Here is a 25,145-nt window from a genome sequence, read left to right on the forward strand (position 1 = left end):
ATAAACTCGTATATAAGTAAATACTATTTACATACATGAATTATGTAATAATCAGCTAGGATACGAGATTTTCATCTATAAACGAAAATTTTTAAACCGTGAAATAGAGAATCCAGTAGATTAAAGGGCCGGTTGTTCGAACGCTAATCAGAAATGGAATCAGCTGATCATTATCAAATATTTAATTACTGTCAATGTCAACTTTGATTGGGTTGCTGAAAACATAATTGATTACAATTATGAGATTAATTGATTAATTAATCAATTATGTTAACAATTGTTACGTTAATTGATAATTAATAATTAATTAACCAATCAATTATGTTAATTATCATAATGATAATTGATTACAATCAACTGATTGGTGTACGAACAACGGATTTTGTTATTTGATGGTTGTTAAGGGGACTAAACGAATAACATTGGCAACATTGATTTTAATAACAGAATAATTTTTGACCTAGCGTACCTTTTCGTGACAAATCGGATATTTTTCGTGCGATCATCGGATAATCTAGAGAAATGCGATTGGCAACACTGGGCTAGACCGTCTTGGGAGAGATTAAATGTCCAGCAAACGACGGCAATGTTGCCAGATTCCTTTTAACGGGAATTTTAAAATTTTATAGCAGTTTGGTTTTAAATTTGACAGTTCTGTTTTGTCAAGTCAAAAATCTTAACCTTACTTTTACAAGGGATTAGGATTATTATTATTTTATTTACCATAGAGGTAAATATTAACATAGAGGGAGCCTACCTTCCGCGATTCCTGACGACAAGATCTCATGGACTGGTTTGCTGCATCTCTTTCTAACACATTGTATCGAAAATCTATGATGACATTCAGTGTGAATATAGGCACGGAAGAGGAGGATAACTGTAGCAGCTTTACTATGCGTAAGAGTGAAACAGCACTAATCCAAATAAAAAAGATGGTGTCGTCACTTCGCTCTGAATGACACTCTCTCTATGCTAATATATAACTCTATGTTATTTACATGTAAATTGAAACAATAAATATTGTGCTGTGTCATAATTTAAAACTCATTATGTTGCAGTCTTTTCCAGTTGATAAAATTGCAATTCAAAAACTTGTAGGTAGGTACGTGTAACTTCCACATTACATATTATTTATTTTTTAAGTATTAAGGTTGATGTTGATATCAAAAATTTAGATTTCAAAGATAGTTTTATGTAGGTAGATACTAATAGAGTAATACTAGATAATAGATTAGATACAAAGTAAGCTGTAAGTAGTATAACTGCCCATGTAATCACCTGTTATGTTGTTTTTTTTTAGATTTGCACTGTATGGATGGCACAGGAAGAGAACAGTACAAGAACATGAAACATCTTATTATGAATGTATATGTATGTGATCCTCAAAAAATTATTTTACAAAACAAGATAGAGAAAGAGCTTTAAAATCCCAAGGATCCTGCAAAATGTTTATTTGGTGTACTAGTCGAATAATAGTATCTAAAAATATTGAAACTATTTTAAAACATATTACGGACACGAGGATGATATAGAGCACTTACATAAATACCAAAATCAGATAAATATCTCTTCAAAGTTTATTTTGAGACTTTCTTCAAAAATGTAAGTAAAATATTTGCATATCGACGGCGGAAAGGTAGGACTTCGTAACTGAAAAAATTTTATAACATGAGTTACTTCAGTTTTCGCTTTAGAATAAGTGTATCGGCAGCTATTAAGTAGCGATTACAGCTGGGAAAGTTTCCGGAAGGCTTCCAAAAGGCTTTCCCAGCTCTAAAAGCTGTTTAATAGGTGCTGATACACTTATTATAAAGCGAAAACCGAAGTAACTCATTTTATACAAATTTTTCAGTTATGAGGTCCTGCCTTTCCGCCGTCGATATACACAATATAATTTAAAACAAGAATGTTACCACTAAACCACTTTTTTAAATATTACTCATGAATATTTACTACAGTTTACAATTTCAAACTAATTAGTGTGTTTGGTTCTCCTATACCTATATTTTACTTTTTTAGTAAACTTCAGACTGTTCAGGATAGCATAATAGCATAGGAGGCGAATTAAAAAGAATTAATTTACTTACAAGAAAAGATATCACAAACATTAAACTCTCTTATGGCATTGATTTGAAAGATGCTTACAGGTCCGGATGCACAGGGTTGAATGCTTACAGACTCATGTCCAATATTATTTTACAAACAACAGGGCATACTAATGGATATTCATTCTGAATTTAACATTTATGATTTTTGTCTTATTTTCCTTAATACTGTGCCAAAAGGAAATGTTAATTAAGTTTGGTAAATCCTTTATCGCAATCGATGGAACTCATGGGCTCAATTCCTATGACTTTGAACTTATGACAGTATTAGTAAAAGATGAATTTGGGAATGGATTTTGTACTGCTTTCTTATTTTCAAATAGAAAAGATACCTACTTTAATTTACCAATTCTTTTAAATACATGTCTGTGTTGGTATTATATGTATAGTCAAATGTTTTCACATCAGGCATAAGCGACACCTTTTACAATGCCTCGTCAAATGTAATGGGTATTGCTCCTAATAGACTGTTAAGTGTCTGGCACATAGATAGGGCATGGCAAGTAAATCTTAATAAACTATCTGATTCTGAAAAAAATCCTATTATGTATACAAGATCTATTAATGATGGTTTAGACAGTATTAACAGCTTTTTGGGTAGACTTCTAAGTGATGCAGATACATACAATTTTAGTAAGTATTTCCAGTAGAACTACTGCAATAGCATCCAACAATGGGCTTATTGTTATAGGAAGGGGTTGTGGAATTAATACCAATATGACCATTCAAAATTTTCATAAAATTTTGGATAAAAGAGTATCCGTTAGTTGTTATCAGTTAAGCTTAAAACTTGGCACTCATGGAGAGCTATACCATAATATATAATAGGTATATCTCATATTATTACATCTCATATTGTTCACTACAGTAGTAATGAGTGAGCCTGCATACACAGAACCATAATAATATATTATAGTTCATGTATGTAGGCTCACTCATTACAATAGTGAGCAATATGAGATATAACATATTATAGTGTAACTCTCTGTGCATGACCAGATTAACACGTTTGGTGCCCATCTCGAACAAGCTCCACTTGGTTAATACCACATACTTAAATCATTTATTTAGTTACACAGTACTACTCACATAAGTTATGCATCATCAGTAGCTTCGGTAAAACCTTCGTGATGCTACCCATATGTCATGGCCACTGAATGTGTTAAAGCTTGTTAATGTAGGAGAGTTATACTAAAATATATATCTTATATTATATGACTTTAAATAGAAAAAAATCTTATTTAAATTGTATCCATGTAAGTTTTGATTTAATGAAATAAACCTTTTAATCAAAAAAGTGTTGTTTACTTGTGTACACCCAGCAATATCTCTGATCATAGATAAATAATATAGTATTACCGGATCCTGATATGCAGACGCCAATAGGGCTTTTCATCGATTGTCATTTGTTTCGAGCTTCTGTCATGAGTCACATAATATTAATGTATCTACGTCATACGTCTTTGGTTTGTATCATTGGTATATACCAATAACGTACGACGTAGATATATTAATATTATGTGACACATGACAGAAGCTCGAAACAAATGGCTGTGAATGAAAAGCCCTATTGAATAGGGCATTTCATCGATTGTCATTTGTTTCGAACTTCGTTCACATGTCATATAATATTAATATATCTACATCATACGTGTTTGATTTGTATCCTTGGCAATACCAATAACATATGACTTAAATATATTAATATTAGACAACACATGACACAAGCTCGAAACAAATGACTGAATGAAAAGCCCTATATCATGTAAATACAAGTCATAAAGATGTCTTTCTAGGGTTAAAATTTCACAGCCTAAAGACGTCATTTATGTAACTTCTTAAGCCGTCACAAAATGACTGCAATAAGAAAATAGAATTTATTAGCTCGCCTCGCCCCCCAGGTAAAGTAAAGGTGCTAGGCCACTAAGAATGTTTTTTCAATTTTTTTATTTTGCGGCTTTAGCGCTTAGCTATTTAGCCAGATACATGATGAGAATTAATACATATTAAAACTAATTCAAATTACTAGTAATTTTATTAATATTCTGAATAATTATGTAACCACTTAATACTAAAATAAAAAAGTGTCCATCTATACTATCCAACACATTTTCACCTTTGAAATCGTAAATCTCCATTCCGATTAAAAAATAATTTGTACTGTATAAGTATATTTCTTTTGAGCTTCATTTTTTTGTCAAAATACTGCAGCATGAGTTTTAAATTATGACACAGTACAATACTTGTTTCAATATTTACATGTACATAAAATAATCCTAATTACTTGTAAAAGTAAGGTTATAAATTTAAGAATGCAGAACTCTCTTTTAAAACCAAAGTGGCATTGGACTAAGTTTAAAATTCCCGCTAAAAGGAAAAACGTAAATCTGGCAACAGTGCCGTCGTTTGCTGGACGATTAATCTCTCCCCCCAACCACAACCACAAGCGAGCCAAACAACAACAAGAGCTCCACCCGCCGAAGGTGCTGCGCTGGATCATCAGCCGGCGCTCACTCAAGCGGGACGACCGAGGCAGCGCATGAAATGGACTGTGTCCATTAATGAAAACATTTTGCGCTTCTATTACAAGGTGACAAACCTCGGTCAAGAAACAATCGGCTACCGACAACAGCTGTATGCGGAATTTTGCAGGACGTACCCAGATATTCAAGTATCGGAGCAAAGAGTATCAGATCAATACCGGGTAATCATAAGGAACAACCTTATCCCAGAGACTAGACGCAATTCGATCAAAAGCGAAGTCGAACGGGAGATTAATAACCAAGAACAAGTTTTAGATCAAGTCCCTAATGAAATCCTCGATGAGCAGACTCCTGAGATTCCCATGCCAGAAACTCAACCTGATAATACACAGCACGAAAACAACGAGTTGCGCGATAGTCTAGCAAACGAAATGGCTCGTGCCGTACAAGAGTTTAATGGAACAAACCCACTTAGCAGACCACCGCTACCACGAATAAACTCTTGTAAGAAACTAGGTGCGCTGTTACAAATTGTGAACACTGAAGTCCTACCCAACTATGTCGTAGAAGCTCACACGTTGGAATATTTGCATATGCTAATCTACTGTGCAGCAACAGCAATTGTTAATGTAATGGGCGTTAAGATCAGAACACGACGGGTTACTAATAACGAAAGAACTGGTAACAGAATTGCACCCTGGGAAAAAGACTGCTCGGAAAGATCGAATTATTACGTAAGGATATTGGTATAGTCACAGAATACATACGAGGTGTAACAAGTAGAAAAGTCATCAGAAGAGCTGAAGATATAATGCTGACTACCGCAAGACACTCAAGATATGATCCAGAAAACAACACAGCCCATCAGTGTCTGGACACATTAAAACAAAAGCTCTCCGTTTATTCAGGACGACTAAGGAGGTACAAAGTTAGTAACAACCGCAAAAGCGACAATGCTCTTTTTGAAAGTTCTGAAAAGGCGTTCTATCGAAAACTCAATTCCACTGTAGAACGTGTCGATAAGACTTACCCAAGCCCAGAAGAAATTCATGAGTTTTGGGGAAATCAACTTTCCACGCCAGCTGCTCTTAACAACAATGCTGGATGGATAGAAGAAACAACACAAAACTGCCAACACTACATTACCACCCTTTACGAACCCTTCACTACAGAAGAAGTCTCAAATACCATCAAAGAGCTTCACAACTGGAAATCTCCTGGACCAGATGGAGTTCAAAACTTTTGGCTCAAGAAGTTTTGGAGTGTTCATGAATGCTTATCAACACTAATTAATCATGTTATTTCTAATCCGCAGGATATACCATCATTCCTAACTCAGGGAACCACTTATTTAATTCCGAAGGATCAAAATAACACCCAAGATCCAGCCAAATACCGCCCAATTACTTGTCTTCCAACTTTGTACAAATTGGTCACATCCTGTGTAGCCCGGCGTATCTACCAACACTGTGCTCTGAACAATATCATAGAGCCTCAACAGAAAGGATGGGTTAAGGGTTCCATGGGTTGCAAAGAACAACTCATCATCGACTCCGTCATTTCTAACCAGGCATATTCCAAAAAGAGGAATCTTTTTACTGCCTTCATTGATTACAAGAAGGCCTTTGATTCAGTGCCGCATGAATGGCTTATAGATATATTGAGAATATATAAAGTCGATGATAATATAGTGACCTTTTTAGAGCATATAATGACGGAGTGGAAGACTAGAATTCACCTTCAAATACCTGGTGAAAATAACATCGAAACTGAAAATATCGCAATCAGCCGGGGCCTGTTTCAAGGAGATTCGTTGAGTCCACTGTGGTTTTGTCTAGCTATGAACCCATTATCTCAGCTATTGAACTCCACAGACGCAGGTTTTAGCATCAAAAATAACAACAATGTGGTGGCGAAGCTTAATCATTTATTGTATATGGATGATTTGAAATTAATGGCTTCCACTCGAAACCAACTCGATGAGATGCTAAAAACTGTAGAAACTTTTTCTAATGATATTAGCATGCACTTCGGACTAGACAAGTGCCGTATTTTAAATATAGTCAGAGGAAAAGTACAGCCCGGAGGATTCGATATGCAAAATGGCCAGAACATCGAGGCCATGGGTGAAAACGATATGTATAAATATCTTGGAGTAAAGCAAGCGCGGAGAATAGACCATAAACAAATGAAAACAGAGATAACTACTGAGTTTATACGAAGGGTAAAACAGCTGCTTCCCTCACACCTTAATAGTAGAAATTTGTTTAAGGCACTAAACACCTACGCATGTTCCGCGCTTAGCTATTCATTTGGCATTGTTAAGTGGACAAAAACGGACATAGAAAATCTTCAGCGAAAAGTAAGAACGCACCTCACAAAGGCACAAAAACACCATCCAAAAAGTGCAGTAGAAAGAACAACATTACCACGGAATTTAGGAGGAAGAGGACTTATGGATATAGGTGAGCCATTAGACAAACAAATTGCTAATTTAAGATCTTATTTTCAGATGCAGGCTGAAACATCTACTCTACATCGCGCTATCTGCGCAGTAGATGACACAACACCGATAAAACTGAGGGAAGCAGAACTTCGCATAAACCACCTTCCTAAGGACGAAAAAGTGTGCGCCTGGATGGGTAAACCTCTGCACGGGCGACATCCCAATGAGGTCAGCCAAGATTATGTCGACAATATAGCGTCGAACTACTGGTTGACATCAGGAAAGATGTTCCCTGAAACGGAGGGTTCATTGCTGGCCATTCAGGATCAGGTTATACCAACCAGAAATTATCTGAAATATATCATCAAAGACCCTCATGTTCAAAACTACAGATGCCGATATGGATGTCAAGCCAAAGAAACCATCCAACATCTTACAGGGGGCTGCCAGGCATTTGCTGTAACTGAGTACAAGGAACGGCATGACGCAGTGGGAAAAATCCTTCATCAGGAGATAGCTATCAAGCTGGGACTTCTCCAAACCGACCATCTCCCATATTATCAATACGTCCCTGAGAGTATGCTTGAGGATGGCAACTACAAGCTATACTGGGACCGCACTGTGCTCACAGACTAAACAGTGGCGCATAATAGACCAGATCTCGTATTAGTCAATAAATTAACGAGACAAACATTGATGTGGCGATTCCTAACAACAATAATCTACGTACTAAATTTACTGAAAAGATCGCCAATTACAGAGATCTGGAAATTCAAATACGGAGACAATGGAGAATGCAAAGTACCCAGACGATACCGATTATTATGTCTACTACTGGAGTCATTCCGAAGACCCTCCTCGAAAGCATAAAAAAGCTGGGTCTTAATGAACATCTTTATAAGACCATGCAGAAAGCAGTACTACTCGCAACGGCCAGATGTGTACGAAAATTTTTGGGAGATACACCTGCATACCAAGTCACCTAGGGCTCGATAACACGGAAAGAGTCCCACCAGAGCTCAATCCTTTTGATACCGTAGGTATCTGGGATGAGTCAATTTTCTCCTTAGAGGGAGTGGAGCCGTATGGCTAAATCTCGATAATATTTTGTTAATTATTGAGCCAAATTTTTGAGAAATATAGACGGAATGTTGTCAATTATAGCTACAGAATTTTTAGGGCTTAATTTTAGAAAAGAGTAGTGACCATTTAAAGCTTCGAGATTGCTTGCAAAGTCTGGACATTACAATGGAAGAAATATATTTCATATGAAAAATTTGAAATTTCGAACATGTGTTTTCTTCCTTCGTATATCTATTATTATTAAAGTGAGTAAACTAATTTTTAGTGCAACCATGGTTCGTGGAGAATTGAAATGAACCATGAGCTGGATGAACTAATGCAGAGCGCAGATATTGTTAGATTTGTAAAGTCTCAAAGACTAAGCTGGCTTGGTCACTTAGAAAGAATGCCAGATAATCGAGCTGTGAAAGTAATCGAGAGATGGAAGCCCCAAGGAAATAGAACAAGAGGAAGGCCCCGTAAAAGATGGATAGACGACGTAGAGGAGGATCTTAAAACCATGAACATCAGGCAGTGGCGAAGGAAATTATCCTACAGGGCAGAATGGAAGAACATTGTTAAGCAGGCCAAGCCTCACAAAGGATTGTAGCGCCATTAGAAGAAGAAGAAGAAGAAGAAACTAATTTTTATGGCTATCTTTCAAATCATGATCAGCAATTCGTGTAATCTTCTGGCTAAGGTATTCTACAGTGGTAGAGTTTTCAGGTCGCGCAAGAGCCCCTAACATGACTTACTTTACTTTATTTCTTCGTGTCTGGATCCGACTACAGTTTTTCTGCCCAGTATTGGGCTACGTCTACACCCTTTGTATTTGCGAGCCATAAATCATCGAGGGTGCATTGTGATGGGCAAAGTCTGCATACTCTCAGATGCTCCACGTTCTGTATTTCCCCCCATTCACAAAGTGCGTTGTTATCTGTCTTGATGCCCCATTTAATGAGGTTCTATTTTACAGGAGCAACACCTGTGCCTATGCGGTTAAGTATCCGACAGGTTCTCCAGACCAGGTTTATTCCATCAGGTCGTTCTGGATGTAGGGATGTAGGGGAAACAGTTTGGGTGGTTCGACGCTGACATTTCTCATGAACCTTTTCCTTGATTTAAGTCGGCTGGTTTCTGGCGGTTCGTCAAATCCGTTTAATTGGTGCCTTTCATCGAAAGTTTGCCTGAACTTCTCCACATATTGTGAGGCGCATCTACGATCGTCTGGTGATGCGAATCCAGCTGACCGGTACAGTAGGAGTAGAGGGGTAGGCTTCATACAACTGGTAATTATTCTACATGTTTCATTTAACGCCCGGGTGACTTGTAGGGGTGTGTAGATCTACCCCAGACGGAACAAGCATATTCCCCTATTGAGAAACAAGACCTTAGCTGTTGACTTTAAGACCTGGGGTTTGCACCCCACTTGCTCCCTACAAGTTTCCGGAGTAGGTTGTTTCTCGTAAAAACATTTTGTCTTGTGCTCCGACAGTGGAATTTATACGTTAGTGGTCGGTCTAGTATCACTCCAAGATATTTGGGCGTATCTGTATGTTCCAAGCGTTGTCCCTCCCAAGAAACATTCAGTTTTACATGCGCCAGATGGTTGTTGAGATGGAATGCAGATACTTGGTTTTTAGTAGGGTTTGGCTTTAACCAGTCTTGTTTGTAGTAAGTTAACATCATGTTTAACGCCTCTTCCATTGTCGACTCTATTTGCGTGTTTGTTTTCCCCTTTACGGCGATACCAAGGTCGTCAGCATAAACAAAACTCTCAGTAAGGGGGTGCATTGGTTGGTCGTTGATGTAGATGTTCAATAGGGACGGCGCCAGAACGCTTCCTTGAGGTAGGCAATTTTTTTTTGGGTTCTCCATCTGCTCTTCTTTCCATTTAGCACAACGTAGAAGCGTCTATTACACAACAGTCATCTGATGATATTTACCAGGTCATAGTCAAGAACAGTGTTATAGATCTTAGTTAGCAAGGTTCTGTGGTTTATCGTATCATAGGCCATTGTGAGGTCTATCAAGGCTACTACCGCTATATCTTTCTGCTCAAATCTCTCCTCTATGTGCTCTGTTAGGTTCAGCACTTGGCCTGTGCATGATTTACCTGGCCTGAAGCCTGCTTGTTGTGGGATTAGTTTTGCATCTAATTTTTCCTGGATGCGGCTCAAAATACGGCGTTCTTACAATTTATACAAATGGCATAGCAGAGTTATCGGACGGTAGCTACTCAGTAGTTCAGGGTCTTTCCCAGGTATCAGAAGGCCTACTTTTTTTTATTTGCGCCACAGTTTTGGATCGAGCACCCATTGTCTCGCTTTTTGTCCAAAGTGTTTTATCTGCTCTGTTAGGATTTCGTCCACCCCAGGTGATTTTCCATCTATCATATAGTCCATACCATTTTTGAGTACTTCGATGGTAAATGGGTTTCGCAAGAGAGTTGTTTGTTGTTCTTGAGTTCTTATAATATTTGGCGTTTTGCAACGATGGTTTGCTTTGCCATGATATGACTTAACGATCACTTACATAGCCCGGACCGACGGCTTTACGTGTCATTCAAAGCACGGTGGCGGCTCAATTAAATTAGAAATTTAAAATGTTGTTATTCCGGGATCATGGTCATGATTATGATCAGTATTTGATTGTATTAAATGCTTATATTACCTCGAGATCTTTTACCCCTAATCTGTAGTTCCTTAAATTCCTTACTTTTTTAGTTTTACTTGATTTTATGCTAATTAAACAAAAGTAAAATAGCGTATTTGTTAATCTTTCTTAATATTAATATTTGATCAGGTTTAACAAATATTATATTTTGAAACGAATTCTATTCATCTTATCATTTTCAATGTAGGTGTCAGTCAAGAAGTAGACAGTGGTATTTGTGCAACTTCTCCGTAATTTATATCAAGATGATGGGTAAATAAGACATAATAATAAATGTGAGTAGGTATAATATTTAGATTTATTTTATTTTTTAGAGAAAAATTTAGTAGTAGTTTTATCGCCATTTTTTCTTTTTTAACTAGGATTTCAGGAATTTTTCTAAACGAAATTGAAATCAAAGCTCCTTAAATAGAAACGTAAATTTGCGTGTTCTCCTTTCATACTTGCCACGTAGCCAGCCCATCTCCATTTCAATCTGCAAGCTCTCTACACTACACAATATAATATGTAACCAGTGGCGTACTGAGCATGGTTCCGCGGGTTCCAGGGAACCAGGGCTAGGGCCCCGCAGGGGCCCTCTCTAACGTGCTTTTTGCTTCTTTTGTTTCTAATTTGTTTGGAACATTTTGAACTACAGAAGTACACACTACGAAATGTAACTGCTTAATAAATTTTAATTTTTGTGTAGGTATTTATAAATAAAAAAAATACCTATTCATCAAAAAATTTGAAAACCAAATTTATTAAGAAACACAGAGAACGCTATTGTAAGGTTCCTTCGTTTTACCTGCTAAACAAAGCCCTTGTCTCAGCACATGTTTAAAGAATAACAGCCGGTGCCTGCCTAAACACGTGCTAACACGAACACTTTTGTATTTTTTATATTAGCATGTTCCATGAGTAAAGTTTTAAACCGCAAAGTTGCAGTAACACTAATTCGGAAACAGATATTTAATGCAAGTTTTATACGGTGGATTATAAAAATAATCCCAAGATGCTCGATGCTCCTTTTGTTCGTATTTTAAACACCCTCATAACACTGCATAAATAAAGACAATTCTAGTGGTAAGGATAATATGGATCAAATATAGACACTAATTTATTTTTAAGAAAATCTCGTCGTTTGATTGATATCAACCTCACCGATCCAAGGTTTTTTTGGATATTTTTTTATGTAAGGGTTTTATCTCCCTAGAGATTTGTATGTAATTATTTAACTTATTAATAAATCTATCATATGCAATTTGAGAATCTATTTTGTTGATATAAATTTCATTCCAATGTTTATTTTTTTAAAAGCTGTTGTAGTTTTCCATAGATGTAGAAAATTTTTGAGTTTTATTATTTATAAAAACGGCTGGCGTAAAGTGATCATTCATGTAAGTATGAAAAACGATAGGATTAATATTAAGTTATTGCTTTAATAGTCCAATCACTCACATAGCTAATATGTCAAAGAAAAAAGTGATATTGTGCCGATGTGTGCTCTTGCCCAGGGGGTGACTTTTGCCACTTCTCAGAATGAAAAAATATACGTACAAGATAAGTCCGGAATTTAATAAACTAACGTATTCCAAGCAGCTTTAGTTTCATAGATTGTTTTCACTAGTCAATACTTTTAGAGTTATTTGCGAGTGAAAATGTTTATTTTTCTACAAAAAAACACATTTTCAGGCTTTTTCGCAAACAACTCAAAAAGTAAGTATTTTATTAAAAAAATACTATTAGCAAAAATATAGTTTATAAAAAAGTGAAAAAAATGGAGTACATTATAAAGTCTGTAAACCCGTATATAGAAGCAGAGTTGTAGCTAATAAAAAGTAAATTCTTCTAAGTAAGTAATTCTAATAAAAATCTAGCAAATTTCGCAAATGAAGACTGATTACCATTTTTTTTAATCATTTAAAAAAGCTTTATTTTTCTTTTTTAAAAAAGTGTCTAACATGAAAATTAAGTAAGTTACGATCAAAATAATGTTGGTCCCTTTTTTTGTTAGTAACAAAAATCATGAAAATCACCCACTAATTAGGAGGCGGAATGAAATTAATCGTGACCGCTTCACAAATTAGTTTAATTATGTATTTTTTATAAGATCTGTAAAATTCATTGGTTCATAGTTCTTAGTTTTGAAAAGGCTGTAGTTAAATGGGCTAAACGAGTGTACACAAATTTTGAATAGCCCTACCTTAACCAATTTTTGTCTTCAGCAAAACAAAAAGTCTAAAATATTTACGATAGCAAAACCTATATTTTTTCACTACTTGAGATCTTTAGTATCACCAATAATTTTTAAGTTATTTAAAAATTTTTTTCCATAATTAAAAAATAGTATTACATACCTAGCGGGAAAGTACTCTATTTCAGCCGAGCGACAAGGTAGTTTACCGAGGTGCGAAGCACCGAGGTAAACTACAGACGCGAGGCTAGAATGAGTTCCCGCGAGGTTTTTATACTATTTTACTCACAATCGGTTAGTAGTTTATAGATTTCTAATACTCACAATCTACCAATAATAATTTCGTTTCAAATATCTGTATCCATTTTCATTATGTGATAAGATGAATTATTTTAAGTAACCTGTGAGATCGTTGCTAGGTAACAAAACAAGTTTGTTGAATCTGACATTTAGGCGATACACGACGCCATTAATTGTACATATAATCAAATTGTGTTTATTTTACAAAAATGTCTGATAGTGAATTTGAATGTACGCCACCAGAACTGCGGGTAGCTGCAGAGAGAGCTACTGAAGGAATAATTCCTGAAAAAAGCAGGGAGAGGTATGAAAACACCTATGAACTATACAGTAAATGGTGCGTGGCTAAAGGTGTGCAGCATACCTCTGAGACGGTACTTCTTGCTTATTTTTGTGAAATAAGCAAACAAAGTAAAGCCTCCACATTAGGGTCAAGATATTCGATGTCGCGAGCAGTATTAAACTTTAGGCATAATGTTGATATTAGTAAATACGCAAAATAGAAAAGTGGCAGAAGTACTTTCCCGGCTAGCTGGGAAAGTAAAGTAAGTAATAAGTCGCTTCCTGATTACTGCAAAGGTTAGAAATCCATAGATTACTAACCGATTGTGAGTAAACAATTTTTACTCAACGAATTTGTTTCAAAAATGAGATTTTTGAACCGATAAAATTTACAGATCAGATAAACATTACATTAGGTAAGTCAAGTAACTTGTGAAGCGGTAACGATTAGTTTCATTTGAGATGCTAATTATTAAGTGGTGATTTTTACGATTTTTTTTTTACCAAGAAAAAGAACCAACTTTTTTTTTGAGTTTACTTTTGATGCTAGAAACTAAAAAACAAACAGAAATTCAGCTTTTTAAACACTTTAAAAAAGGTGTGATGAGTTAAAATATTAGATTTGGAATTTGACAAATAAGAACCTACTTTTCATTACCTACGACTCTGCTCCTACTGGGCCTACAGAGGACTTTTTGAGTTATTTCCGAAAAACCGTCTAGAAACGTAGTTTTTCTTTTGTTGAAAAATGAGCATATTCACTCGCAAGTAACTCAAAAAGTGTTGACTAGTGAAAACAATTTATCTTGAACGTGTGTTTTTCACCCCTGAGAAGGGGTGAAACTCACCCCCGGACAATATCACACAATATAAATTTTTTCTTTGACCTTTTAGCTATGTTTGTGCCAAATTTCGTGTCAATCCAAACGGATCTTTAAAATTTGGAGCAAAAACCGTGAGTAAAATGAACTAAAAACTTTTGATATACAATGAGTGGTTTTATTGGGCTGGGGGCCCGCATCCTAACTAGAACCAGGGCCCGCTGATCTATCAGTACGCCACTGCATGTAACTCTGGTTTTGTTTCGTAGGTCTTCGTTTGCAATCTTGTCCTTTAACTATTGTTACTCCTATCATTGAACACTCCATCCTTCTTTGTGCTATTCTTAGTTTTGAAGCATTGTTTTTTTGTTCAGGCATTGAAACTAATTCCATGTCCAATGTTCTACAGAGTGAGTCTGTAATTTGGAATAACTTCAATATCTCAAATACTAATCGTTTTTTTTTTGAAAAATGCTCAGTCCCATCGGTTATTATTTCAAATTCTCCTTTTTGAGATACAATAATAATGTATACAGGGTGTCCCAATTTAGAGATATGGCGTCATAGTTGATTTTATTAAATGGCAACACTATCATTTTGATAGCTATTTTGATAGGGTGTGTAAAGTTATACATAACTGCAAAATTTTAAATTTTTATTACCTACCATTTACAAGATAATAAAAAATAACAATGTTATGTCTGTAATTTGGAATAAATTCAATAATTCAAATACTAATTGCTTTTTTGAAAAATACTCAGACCCGTCGATTAGTATTTCAAATTGTCATTTTTGACATAGAATAATAATGTATACAGGGTGCCCCAATTTAGAGATATGGCGTCATCGTTGATTTTCTTAAATAGTAATACTGTCATTTTATAGCTATTTTGATAGGGTGTGTAAAGTTATACATAACTGCAAAATTTCAAATTTTTATTCCCTATCGTCATATCTCTAAATTGCGACACCCTGTATATATTATTATTGTATGTCAAAAAGTACAATTTGAAATACTAATCGAAATCGACGGGTCTGAGCAATTTTCAAAAAAACAATTAGTATTTGAATTATTGAATTTATTCCAAATTACAGATTCATTCTGTATATGTATTTATTAATCCTACTTTGTCGTTCTGAATTTTTAAATTTTTACTGCCCACGTGGTTCATCATGTATTTTGTGTTGGGGATATTTATTTTTAAACCGATTTGTCTGCGGGCTGTTTCCAGTTCTTCTAACATGGTATTGATTTCGCCTAGGTCATCTCCTATCAAAACTATGTCATTAGTATAACTCAGGTGGTGCAGTCTTTTCTCGTCAACACTTATCCTTTTATGATCCCAATCAAGGATTTTAAAAGCAGTTTCTAGGGCAGTTGTAAAAAGCTTCGGTGATAGTGTATGACCCTATTTGACACCTCTTTGAATTTTTATTTCGTTACCGTTTTTTACCATTTTATTTCTATAAAAAATATTGTATACGCTTTTCTCTCCTCAGATTTCCCTTTTCGGGTAGCTATTCTATAAATATTATTCTATACTATTCTGCAATAACAGCTGTCAATGCGACTTTCATTTAATGCTTCAATATCACTATCTATGTAGTTCTACCGAATCAAACGGAACATCAGATCGCTCAACACTAGAAACAAAGAAATAACTCAGGTGACGAAAGAGAAACAATGAGATATATGCACTCTACAGGAAACAAATAGAAAGGGAAAGGGCACTCCAAATTAGATAAATATGTTATTATCTACAGTGGAGTATCAAAAGAAAACAGGGCCAAAGCAGGTATAGCCTTACTAATATACCAAAGACATCAATCACATCAAAGAGTATATATTATAAGAGTCACAAAACAATAGAATTTTTAAATATCCAAAATAGTATAACACTAAATAAAGACCCCCAGAAAAATACCGAAAACAAATTAAACTAGCCATTGAAAATTCAAAATCAATATTAAATCCAACAGAACAGAAATACCTTAATATTATGAACCCACAACCTCCTAAATTATACTCTTTTATTAAACTACACAAACCTGACCACCCAATAAGGCCTGTAGTTTCTTTTTATACAGCTCCGTCATATAAACTTTCAAAAAAACTGTCAGATATTATTACAGAATACACTAAATTTTCACCTAAATTCACCGTAAAAATACACTAGAACTAGTTAATAAAATACAACATTTTCAATTGCCCAACAACTCCAGACTAATTCCATTTGACGTAAAAAATCTTTTTCCTAGTGTTTCTCCTATAGAAACTTTTGTTCTAGTTAAAAATCTTTTGATAATAGTACAAATCCGATCATTGCATCTGAAATTTTACATCTTGAAATTTGCATAAATGAAGACTATTTTGAATTTAATAATCAAATATACACAAACAACAGTGCAGGACTTATTATGGGCAATCCCCTAAGCCCATTGCTATCAGATATAGTCTGTTCGCTAAACTCAGACGCAACTTTCTAGATATTTTAGTCGGTAATTTTGCCAATTTTAGTAAAATTGGCAAAAAATAATTACTAAATAGTTAATAATCACTAAATAGTTAGTAATATTGCCAACTTTTGCAACATTGGCAAAAAACAAAAAAATTATCGACTAAAATATCTAGCCAGTTGCGTCTGAGTTTAGCGAACCGACTATATATGTATTTATGAACCAGCTTGAAACAACAATTTCTAAACATCCCGTATTTAAACAGTTCTTATATTGGTGGAGATACGTGAATGATATACTAGTATGCTCTACAGGAACAAACAGGCAACTTGACCAATTTCTATCATACATTATCATACATTAATATCATAAATTCTATCATACATTAATTCACTTCGTAATAATATTGAGTTTACAAGAGAAACAGCACAGAATAAGTCCATAAACTTTCTAGATGTAACAATTATCAGACTACACAACAAACATGAGTTCTCCGTATATCATAAATCTACCCATACTGACACAACTATACACACTTCATCATCCCATCCTACACAACACATATTAGCAGCCTACCATAGCATGATACATAGACTGACAGAAATTCCCGCATGTCAAAAAATAACTTCGAAATAGAACTGCTATAACGAGCAAACAATTAATAAAATTTTAAACCAAATACTCCATAAGAAAGCTCTGAAATTAGTCTATCCACCACCACAGAAAGAACCCAGTACCTTATGCTCTATCAAATATACTGGCAAGATAACAACAAAAATAGCCAGATGCATAAAATAGAAAGGAATAACACCAGCTTTCAGAACTAACAACAACTTAAGCAAATATATTAAGAACAATAAGAGCCGAAAGAGAAAACAACTACAGAGTGGTGTCTACAAACTAACTTGTGGTGACTGTCCGAAAACTTACATCGGTCAAACGGGCAGAACCTTTGACAAACGGATAGCAGAACACAAAAGGGCTTTCAATAATGGAAAAACAGACACTTCTACATATTATGCACTTCACCTTCTAGATCATAATCATTCTTTTAATGAAGAGTTTCAAATTCTGCATATTCAAAATAACGGCCTTAAGCTATCTTTATTAGAATCTATGGAAATTAATAAATTAAAAAATACAGATATAATTCTGAATGACCAACTCGAGACAAACAGCTCCCCACTCCTCAACATCTTCAGTTAAAGACTTTAAAAAGGCAAACACATAGCAAACTAAATCACTTGAGAAAGGCATTCTGCCGAAACAGCTGTAGTCACATAGTTATAACAAAGAATGTGTGTATACTTTGTACGCACGTAAGAAGTTATACTTCTATTATATGATTTCTTAAAAATAAATATACTTTAAACAGTTTGTTTTAATTTTTTTTAAACACCAAACTAATGTTGTGCTTAACGCTTTCAAAAAAAAATAATGTGTGTGTACTTTGTACGCACGTAATGAGTTATACTTCTATTATTATGATTTCAACGAAATTAATATACTTAACAGGTTATTTGTATTTTATTTAAATATTAAACTAACTTTCTTTACCTACCAGTTTTAAAATTTTTTTATTAAAACGATACTAAGAATATAAAAAAATATATGAATCGTCCGGGATTTGAACCCGGGACCTCTTGATCTCCGGTCACACGCTCTACCACTGAGCTATATCCCGTTTGCTTTGACAGGTTACAAGATTTCTCATACATACTCACAAAGTTAATACAAAAATACTTTAAATATACTTACTATTATTATAAAATATCTTATTCCCGAGGAAGACAAATCGAAAGACACACAAATTATAATAAATAATACATTTACTAAAAACACTAATATATCCTTTTCACACCTTTTCTTGCACTGATATATTTATACATAACTTGAAAGATTCAGCAACTAAACGGCATACTGTCTGTGTGCGCATATTATGAAATTTTACTCTCAATCGCGCCTAAAGAAGTATAACTTCAAAAATAAAAAAAAGGTATAGGATTGCTCCGGATTCGAACTCAAGACCTCTCGATCTCTAGCCGAATGCTATACCAAATACGCTACGAGGACTGTGCCTGTATCGGTTCGGACGTACCTAATGACAATTCACGGTAACAAACAGACAAGGTGAAGTATAATAAATATACAATAAAATGTTTTAATAATACTCATCTTACTCCCGAGGAAGACAAATCCAAAGACACAAAACTTATAATAAATTATATTTACTAAAATGACTAATATATCCTTTTCACGCCTTTTCTTGTACTGATATATTTATACATAACTTTTAAGATTTAGCAACTAAACGCCATACTGTCTGTGTGCGCATGCGCGCAGTATTATGAAATTTTACTCTCAATCGCGCCTAAAGCAGTATAACTTCAATAAATTTTGTGGAAACCTAGAAAACAAACGTTTTCAGTGTTTTATTGTTAGATAAAATGAACTTCCATCAAGTAACGGTCGAATCAATCAATTACATCAAAGAGTATTCTGTTCACCAGTCACTGAAGATCTTCAATATTGGCGTATAATACAGTTGCTCAAATTAATGATTCATATGCTAAGTCAATAGCACTATAAGGGAGGTCTATGTTCAACAATGGACAAACCGGGGCTGGTTGATGATGGTGATTACTAATGGTGAAACTAAACATGCTGACTAGCAAATAGGACTAGGAGATTAAAATCGGTATATCATTTATTTATTTTAACTTTTTTCCACGCATATAAATCAACTATGATACATTACAAGTATTTAGATGATACAGGATTGGTTTTAAAAGCCTTAAAAGCAAATTTAGGTAAAGATATTGTCTTATCTATGTACTTCGAAATTGATAAAGATAAATACTTATATTAAAATTATTTGGTTAATTCCACGTTTTTTTTTATTTCATTTGCCACCTGTTGGAATTAAGTGAAATCAACTTTTAAATAAACATTTTAAAGTAAATTAGGTGACACATCAAATTTAATTGTAAGTAGATATTATCTTTTTTTTATTTGACACAATAGATTTAGTTTTAAGGATATTTAATATCAATTTTTTTAATGTTGCAATCTTACTTATTCTCTTTCTGCTTCTACTAGTTATCTCTACAAAAAAGATAAATATCCCGCTGACTGGTTTCATATTACAGTTATGTCTAGATGGGTTAAAATCCTTTTAGACATTTTTCGTCCATCTTTTATACCACAAGTGAAAGTTTTGATTTAATTAATTATTGCATATATACAGTGTGGGCCAAAGAAAACAGTCCACCGCGATATTTGGCAGTAGTTATAAGATTTTAAGGAAATACCGAAACAGATCGATTTTTACAATTTTCTTTATATATGTTTCATACTAGTGACGTTTTCCGTCTGGGCGTAATGACGTAATCGATGATTTTTTTAATGGGAATAGGGGTCGTGTGGTAGCCAGGGCCTATTTTACCACTAGGCCCATGAGGCCCCTGCCTCGAGCCCGCATTTTAGTTATATCTAAATTTATACATCCACCCGAAAATGGCTGGGGTGTGAATCGGTCATATTTCAAACTCTTCAGTTGGATTGAACTATTTTATAATTATTATTGCGGTGTTTGAAAAATTTTGTGTGTATTTTGAAATATTATTATTTAAATATTAAATGAAAAAAAAAACCTCTCATTAAAATGAAAAATCGACTTGTTTTAGACTTTTCAGAAGGCTTTTAGTTTAGGAGATATCCAATTTATTGAATACTTTACAGAAACACTGTATATTGAAAATACATATTTGTAGTCTGAATTACTTATTCTCAAACAAAAGTAATAGTCGTAGCAGAAATAAATAAATTAGAAAAAGTATTAGCTAAAATATTGACAAGCTCGTTATGGAAAGCTTGGTCCGTTTCGAATTCAGCTCGGCTCGGCTAGCAAAAAATTTGGCTCGGCTTGAAGCTCGGGTTGTAAGAAACGAACCGGCTTGAGCTCAAAGTTTGGCTCGTCAAACGAGCCGAGCCTCGAGCCAAGCCGAGCTAAGCTCGAGCTATTACAAACATTTAAGTTGCAGTGAAAAACGAAAAAAGCAAAAATTAAGAGAACATGCACAAAAAGATGCAATATTATCATATTTTACACCCCACAACACTGCGCAAAAAGAAAGTTCGTCCTCCCATCCTGTTCTTCTTCTTCTTCCACGATACTACAGCCCAAATTAAGCCTTACCTCCTCTTCTTTATACACAGACTCCTAAAAATGCTTGTGCATCGCTGCTTACAGCGTGTCTTTCCAGCGCGTTCTTGGTTTTCCAATCGGTCTCTTTCCCTGCATCCTAACGTTCATTGCTTTTTTTGGTAGCCTATCTTCTCTCATTCTTATCACATGTCTGGCCCATTGCAATCTTTTTATTCTAATGAAGTTTGACAGGGGTGTTTCTGAATAAAGTTGATAAAGCTCGTTGTTGTATCGAATTCTGAAGATTCCGTTTTCCCTCGCAGTTAACAGGTCCTAGTATTCTCCTCAGTACTTTCCTTTGGAATGTGTCGAGTTTGTTTTTGGATGTTTCTTTCAGGGCCTATGCTTCACTACCATATCATGCTATTGGTCGAATTAAGGTTTTATAGATTCTCATATTTGTATTTCGGTGGACACTTTTAGACCGAAATATAATATATGTATATTATAACATATTATGGGAGAGGGCAAAATAAGTTCCGTATTTGTCCATCTTCTGATCCGTCTGCATAAATTATTTCTACTTCCAGGTATCTAAACTTTCCAACCGTTTCATTGCAATCTTCATGTATAATGATTTGTGGGATTATATTTCTTCTCGTCTGTATTTTTGTATTTTATATTTTCTCGTCATTATTTTTGTTTTTTTTTTGTGTTAATTTCTGGACCTAGCCTTTTCGTTTGCGTTTTGAACTCTGCGTATGTTTCCTGTGCTCCTGTTGATGTTTTACTCATAATAATAATAATAATATCATCGGCATAAGCGGCCAGTTTAACGAGTCTGTTGGTCAGTAGATTTCCTCGTCCAGTTTGCATTTGCCTAACCGCATATTCCAGTGTCATGTTAAACAATGTTGGGCCCAGCTCATCTCCCTTCTTCAATCCCTGCAAGATTTTGAAAAAGTCTGTCCAGTGGTTTTGTACTCGTACACATGCCTGAGTTTCATCTTCATCCATCGTTCATTGTGGCTTTAATCAGTCTAATTAGCCTGTGTCGTATTGCCAATTAAGCCAATATATAGTACAGTCTCTTCCTTTTGACTAAGTTGTATGCCTGTTTGAAGTCTACAAACACGTTGTAAACATCAACAAGAATAAAAAACCGCCAAACGCCGTAAAAATGAGTGGCGCATAAAATATTCCAGCTACAAAAGATCTGATATGAATGTTACGTGGCGCGAAAATGGATTTTCATATGATGCAAAACAAAATTTTAGTTTTCTTTTAAAATATTTTTCCATAATATTTGCTAAATTTGAAGTAAACGCGCCACAAAAGAGTAACTTTGATACAGTTTGAATTTTGAAACTCTTTTGTGGCGCGTTTACTTCAAATTTAGCAAATGTTATGGAAAAATATTTTAAAATAAAACTAAAATTTTGTTTTGCATCAAACGAAAATCCATTTTCGCGCCACGTAACATTCACATCAGATCTTTTGTAGCTGGAATATTTTATGCGCCACTCATTTTTACGACGTTTAGCGGTTTTTTATTCTTATATCATGAGTTTTTCAAAGTTATTTATAAATTAAATGTATGAAGTTGAATGCAATGTTCCTCTATTACACGTCAAGCTTTATAAATTGTCACCTTTGCTGCATTATCTCCCAAATAATCTAGTGTCCATCGAATGTACACTAGATTTTTTTCTATTCGAAATAGATTGAAAAAAAAATATATTGAGATGGCCGGTAAATGAAGTCGGATTGCCCGTTGCCAGATCAAATTTAGCTTCGTAACCACTACAACTACATAAACCATTTGGGGAATAATCGTTAATTGGAGTATACTTTTGTATCTCAATAACTTCTAAACGGATTAACCGATTTTGATCAGTAAACATGAGTTTGAAACGTATTAACCAGTAGTATCTGATGGATCTAAGGTCAAGTATGATAACTGAAGCTATTACAGGAATTATTGAGCTTTCGAAACCGTTTTTCCCACAGGAAATAGATTTTATCATATTTATGAAGAGATTATATGTATAGATTTTATCATAAAAATTCGAATTTTCCCGGATATGAGGTATACATCGTTAGATTCGTCTTGAGTCCTTCTACAAACGCTAAGTTATTGGCGTAATTTGTACGTTGAAATGTTGAGTAATTGTCGAAAAACCAAAATTTTCAAAGTTTAGTTTTTCAGTTTTTCGGCTATACTGAGCCGTGTATATGTCTGATCCTGACGGCTTAGACACCATTTGAAAGCTTAAGTCAACACTATTGATTTGATGTATTTGCGGTTCTCCTGCCTCTTCGTAATCCGAATATACCACCAAAAAATATGCCGTTTTGTACCTACTAAGTCATATAGCTGGCTTATGGGTGGTCAAAAGTAACAAAATACAGCGGTTCTAAATCGGCCCTGACCCCCTCTTTAAACACAGAGAAAAATATCAAATCGGTTTAACTTTTAAACACACATCCATACATATCCACAAACATTTTCCCTTTTTTAAATAAAAATTGAGTCACATTTCTAAGCTCTATAACTTTTGAATGGTATAACCGATTTTCAAAATTAGACATGCGTTGGAAAGGTAATGATCAGTTCTATTAGAAGCCGCAAAGGTTGGACAAATTTTTAAACTTTTTGGGAGTTTTGGTGACGAGAACGAAAAAGAGGCCCTAAATAGGAAGGGCCGTAAAATCTACACCCTTGGACCAAAATCGATGGTTGACATATAAATGGGTGAGTCTTTTCTGAACTTTAAGATGGGAGTTGGCCCAATTCTCAATTCAGTCAAATTTAGAAAATCGAAAATTTTGTGTATACAATAGTGTCGCATGTAGGGTGGTGTGGGTGTGCGCCACTGGCGAGAACTGCCGTTCTCTGGTAATGTTCAAAATTAGACATGCGTTGGAAAGGTAATGATCAGTACTGTTAGAAGCCGCAAAAGTCGGACTTAAATTTTCCAAGTTTTTGGGAGTTTTGGGGACCAGAACGAAAAACAGACCCTAAATAGGAAGGGCCGTAAAATCGACACCCTTGGACCAAAATGGATGGTTGACATATGAATGGGTGAGTCTTTTTCTGAACTTGAAGATGGGAGTTGGCAAAATTTTCAATTCAGTCAGATTTAGAAAATTGAAAATTTCGTATATATAATAGTGTCGCGTGTAGGGGGTGTATTTCTGCGCCACTGGCGAGAACTGCCGTTATCTGGTAATCTTTCCGATATAAAACTAACAGCTTCGATAACTAATAAATCGAAAACTATTAATTTTATCAAAAAAATGTATAACGAACATGTTTTGCTTATAATTAATATTTTTACCAGCATTTGCGGTCAAAATATAAAAAAAAATTTCCACCCTCGAGATGAGGTGGCAACAACCCCATGGTAAAAGCGTCTTTCGGCATCATATAGATTTTGATCCTTGGACTATCCACTACTTATTGTCAAATTTTTAAGCAAATCTATCCATTCTGTAAAAATTGCGAAGTGAAAAATTTCAGTTCCTGGACTAATTATACTTTTGGAGCTCTATAACTTCTGAACGGCTTACCTGATCACTAAACATGAATTTGAAACGTATTGACAAGTAGTATCTGATGCATCCAAGATCGAGTATGATGACTGAACGTATTACAGGAATTATTGAGCTTGAAAAACCGTTTTTTCCCATAAGAAATAGATTTGATCATACTTATGAAGCCTATAACTTAAAAATTCGAATTTTCCCAGATATAAGGTATACACCGTTAGACGCGTCCTGAGTCCTTCTACAAACGCTCAGTTATTGGCGAAATTCGTAGGTTGAAATTTTGAGTAATTGTCGAAAAACCAAAATTTTCAAAGTTTCATTTTTCAGTTTTTTGGCTATGGTGAGCAGTGCGTATGTCTCAGCTTGATCGCTTAGGCGCCATTTGAAAGCTTAACTCAACCCTATTGATTTGGTGTATTTGCGGTTTTCCTGTCTTTCCTTGAACCTAAGATATATACGCCCTAAAAATATGCTATTTTGTATTTACCTAGTCCTCTAGCTAACTTACGGGTAGTCAGAAGTCAAAAATTAGACCGGTTCTGAATCGGCCCTCACACCCTCTTGAAACAGAAAAAAAAATTCAGATCGGTTTAACTTTTCCACACACATACATACAAGCATACATATCCACAAACATT

The 25,145-nt window shown here is 34.8% G+C and overlaps 1 protein-coding gene and 1 long non-coding RNA gene across 4 annotated transcripts in view; both read left to right on the plus strand.

Annotated features, from left to right (window-relative positions):
- Positions 1-1,097: 1,097 nt before the first annotated feature.
- Positions 1,098-2,446, plus strand: LOC126892892 (uncharacterized). Its single transcript, XR_007701036.1, has 2 exons — positions 1,098-1,602; positions 2,020-2,446. It is a non-coding gene; the product is annotated as an uncharacterized LOC126892892 (long non-coding RNA).
- Positions 2,447-10,959: 8,513 nt separating this feature from the next.
- The window catches only part of LOC114328999 (lysophosphatidylserine lipase ABHD12), an 82,223-nt gene continuing 68,037 nt past the window's right edge, over positions 10,960-25,145 (plus strand). Inside the window, exon 1 of one of the 3 annotated variants that reach the window (XM_050662714.1) lies at positions 10,960-11,047. In XM_050662714.1, the coding sequence (XP_050518671.1) occupies positions 11,046-11,047 (2 nt within the window). In that variant the 5' untranslated portion in view covers positions 10,960-11,045. Of the gene's footprint in view, positions 11,048-19,743; positions 19,795-25,145 lie in introns of those variants that run through there. The other 2 variants (XM_050662713.1, XM_050662715.1) reach the window with 2 other exon arrangements.

Source organism: Diabrotica virgifera, chromosome 9 (genome assembly GCF_917563875.1).
Source record: "Diabrotica virgifera virgifera chromosome 9, PGI_DIABVI_V3a".
NCBI lineage: Eukaryota > Metazoa > Arthropoda > Insecta > Coleoptera > Chrysomelidae > Diabrotica > Diabrotica virgifera.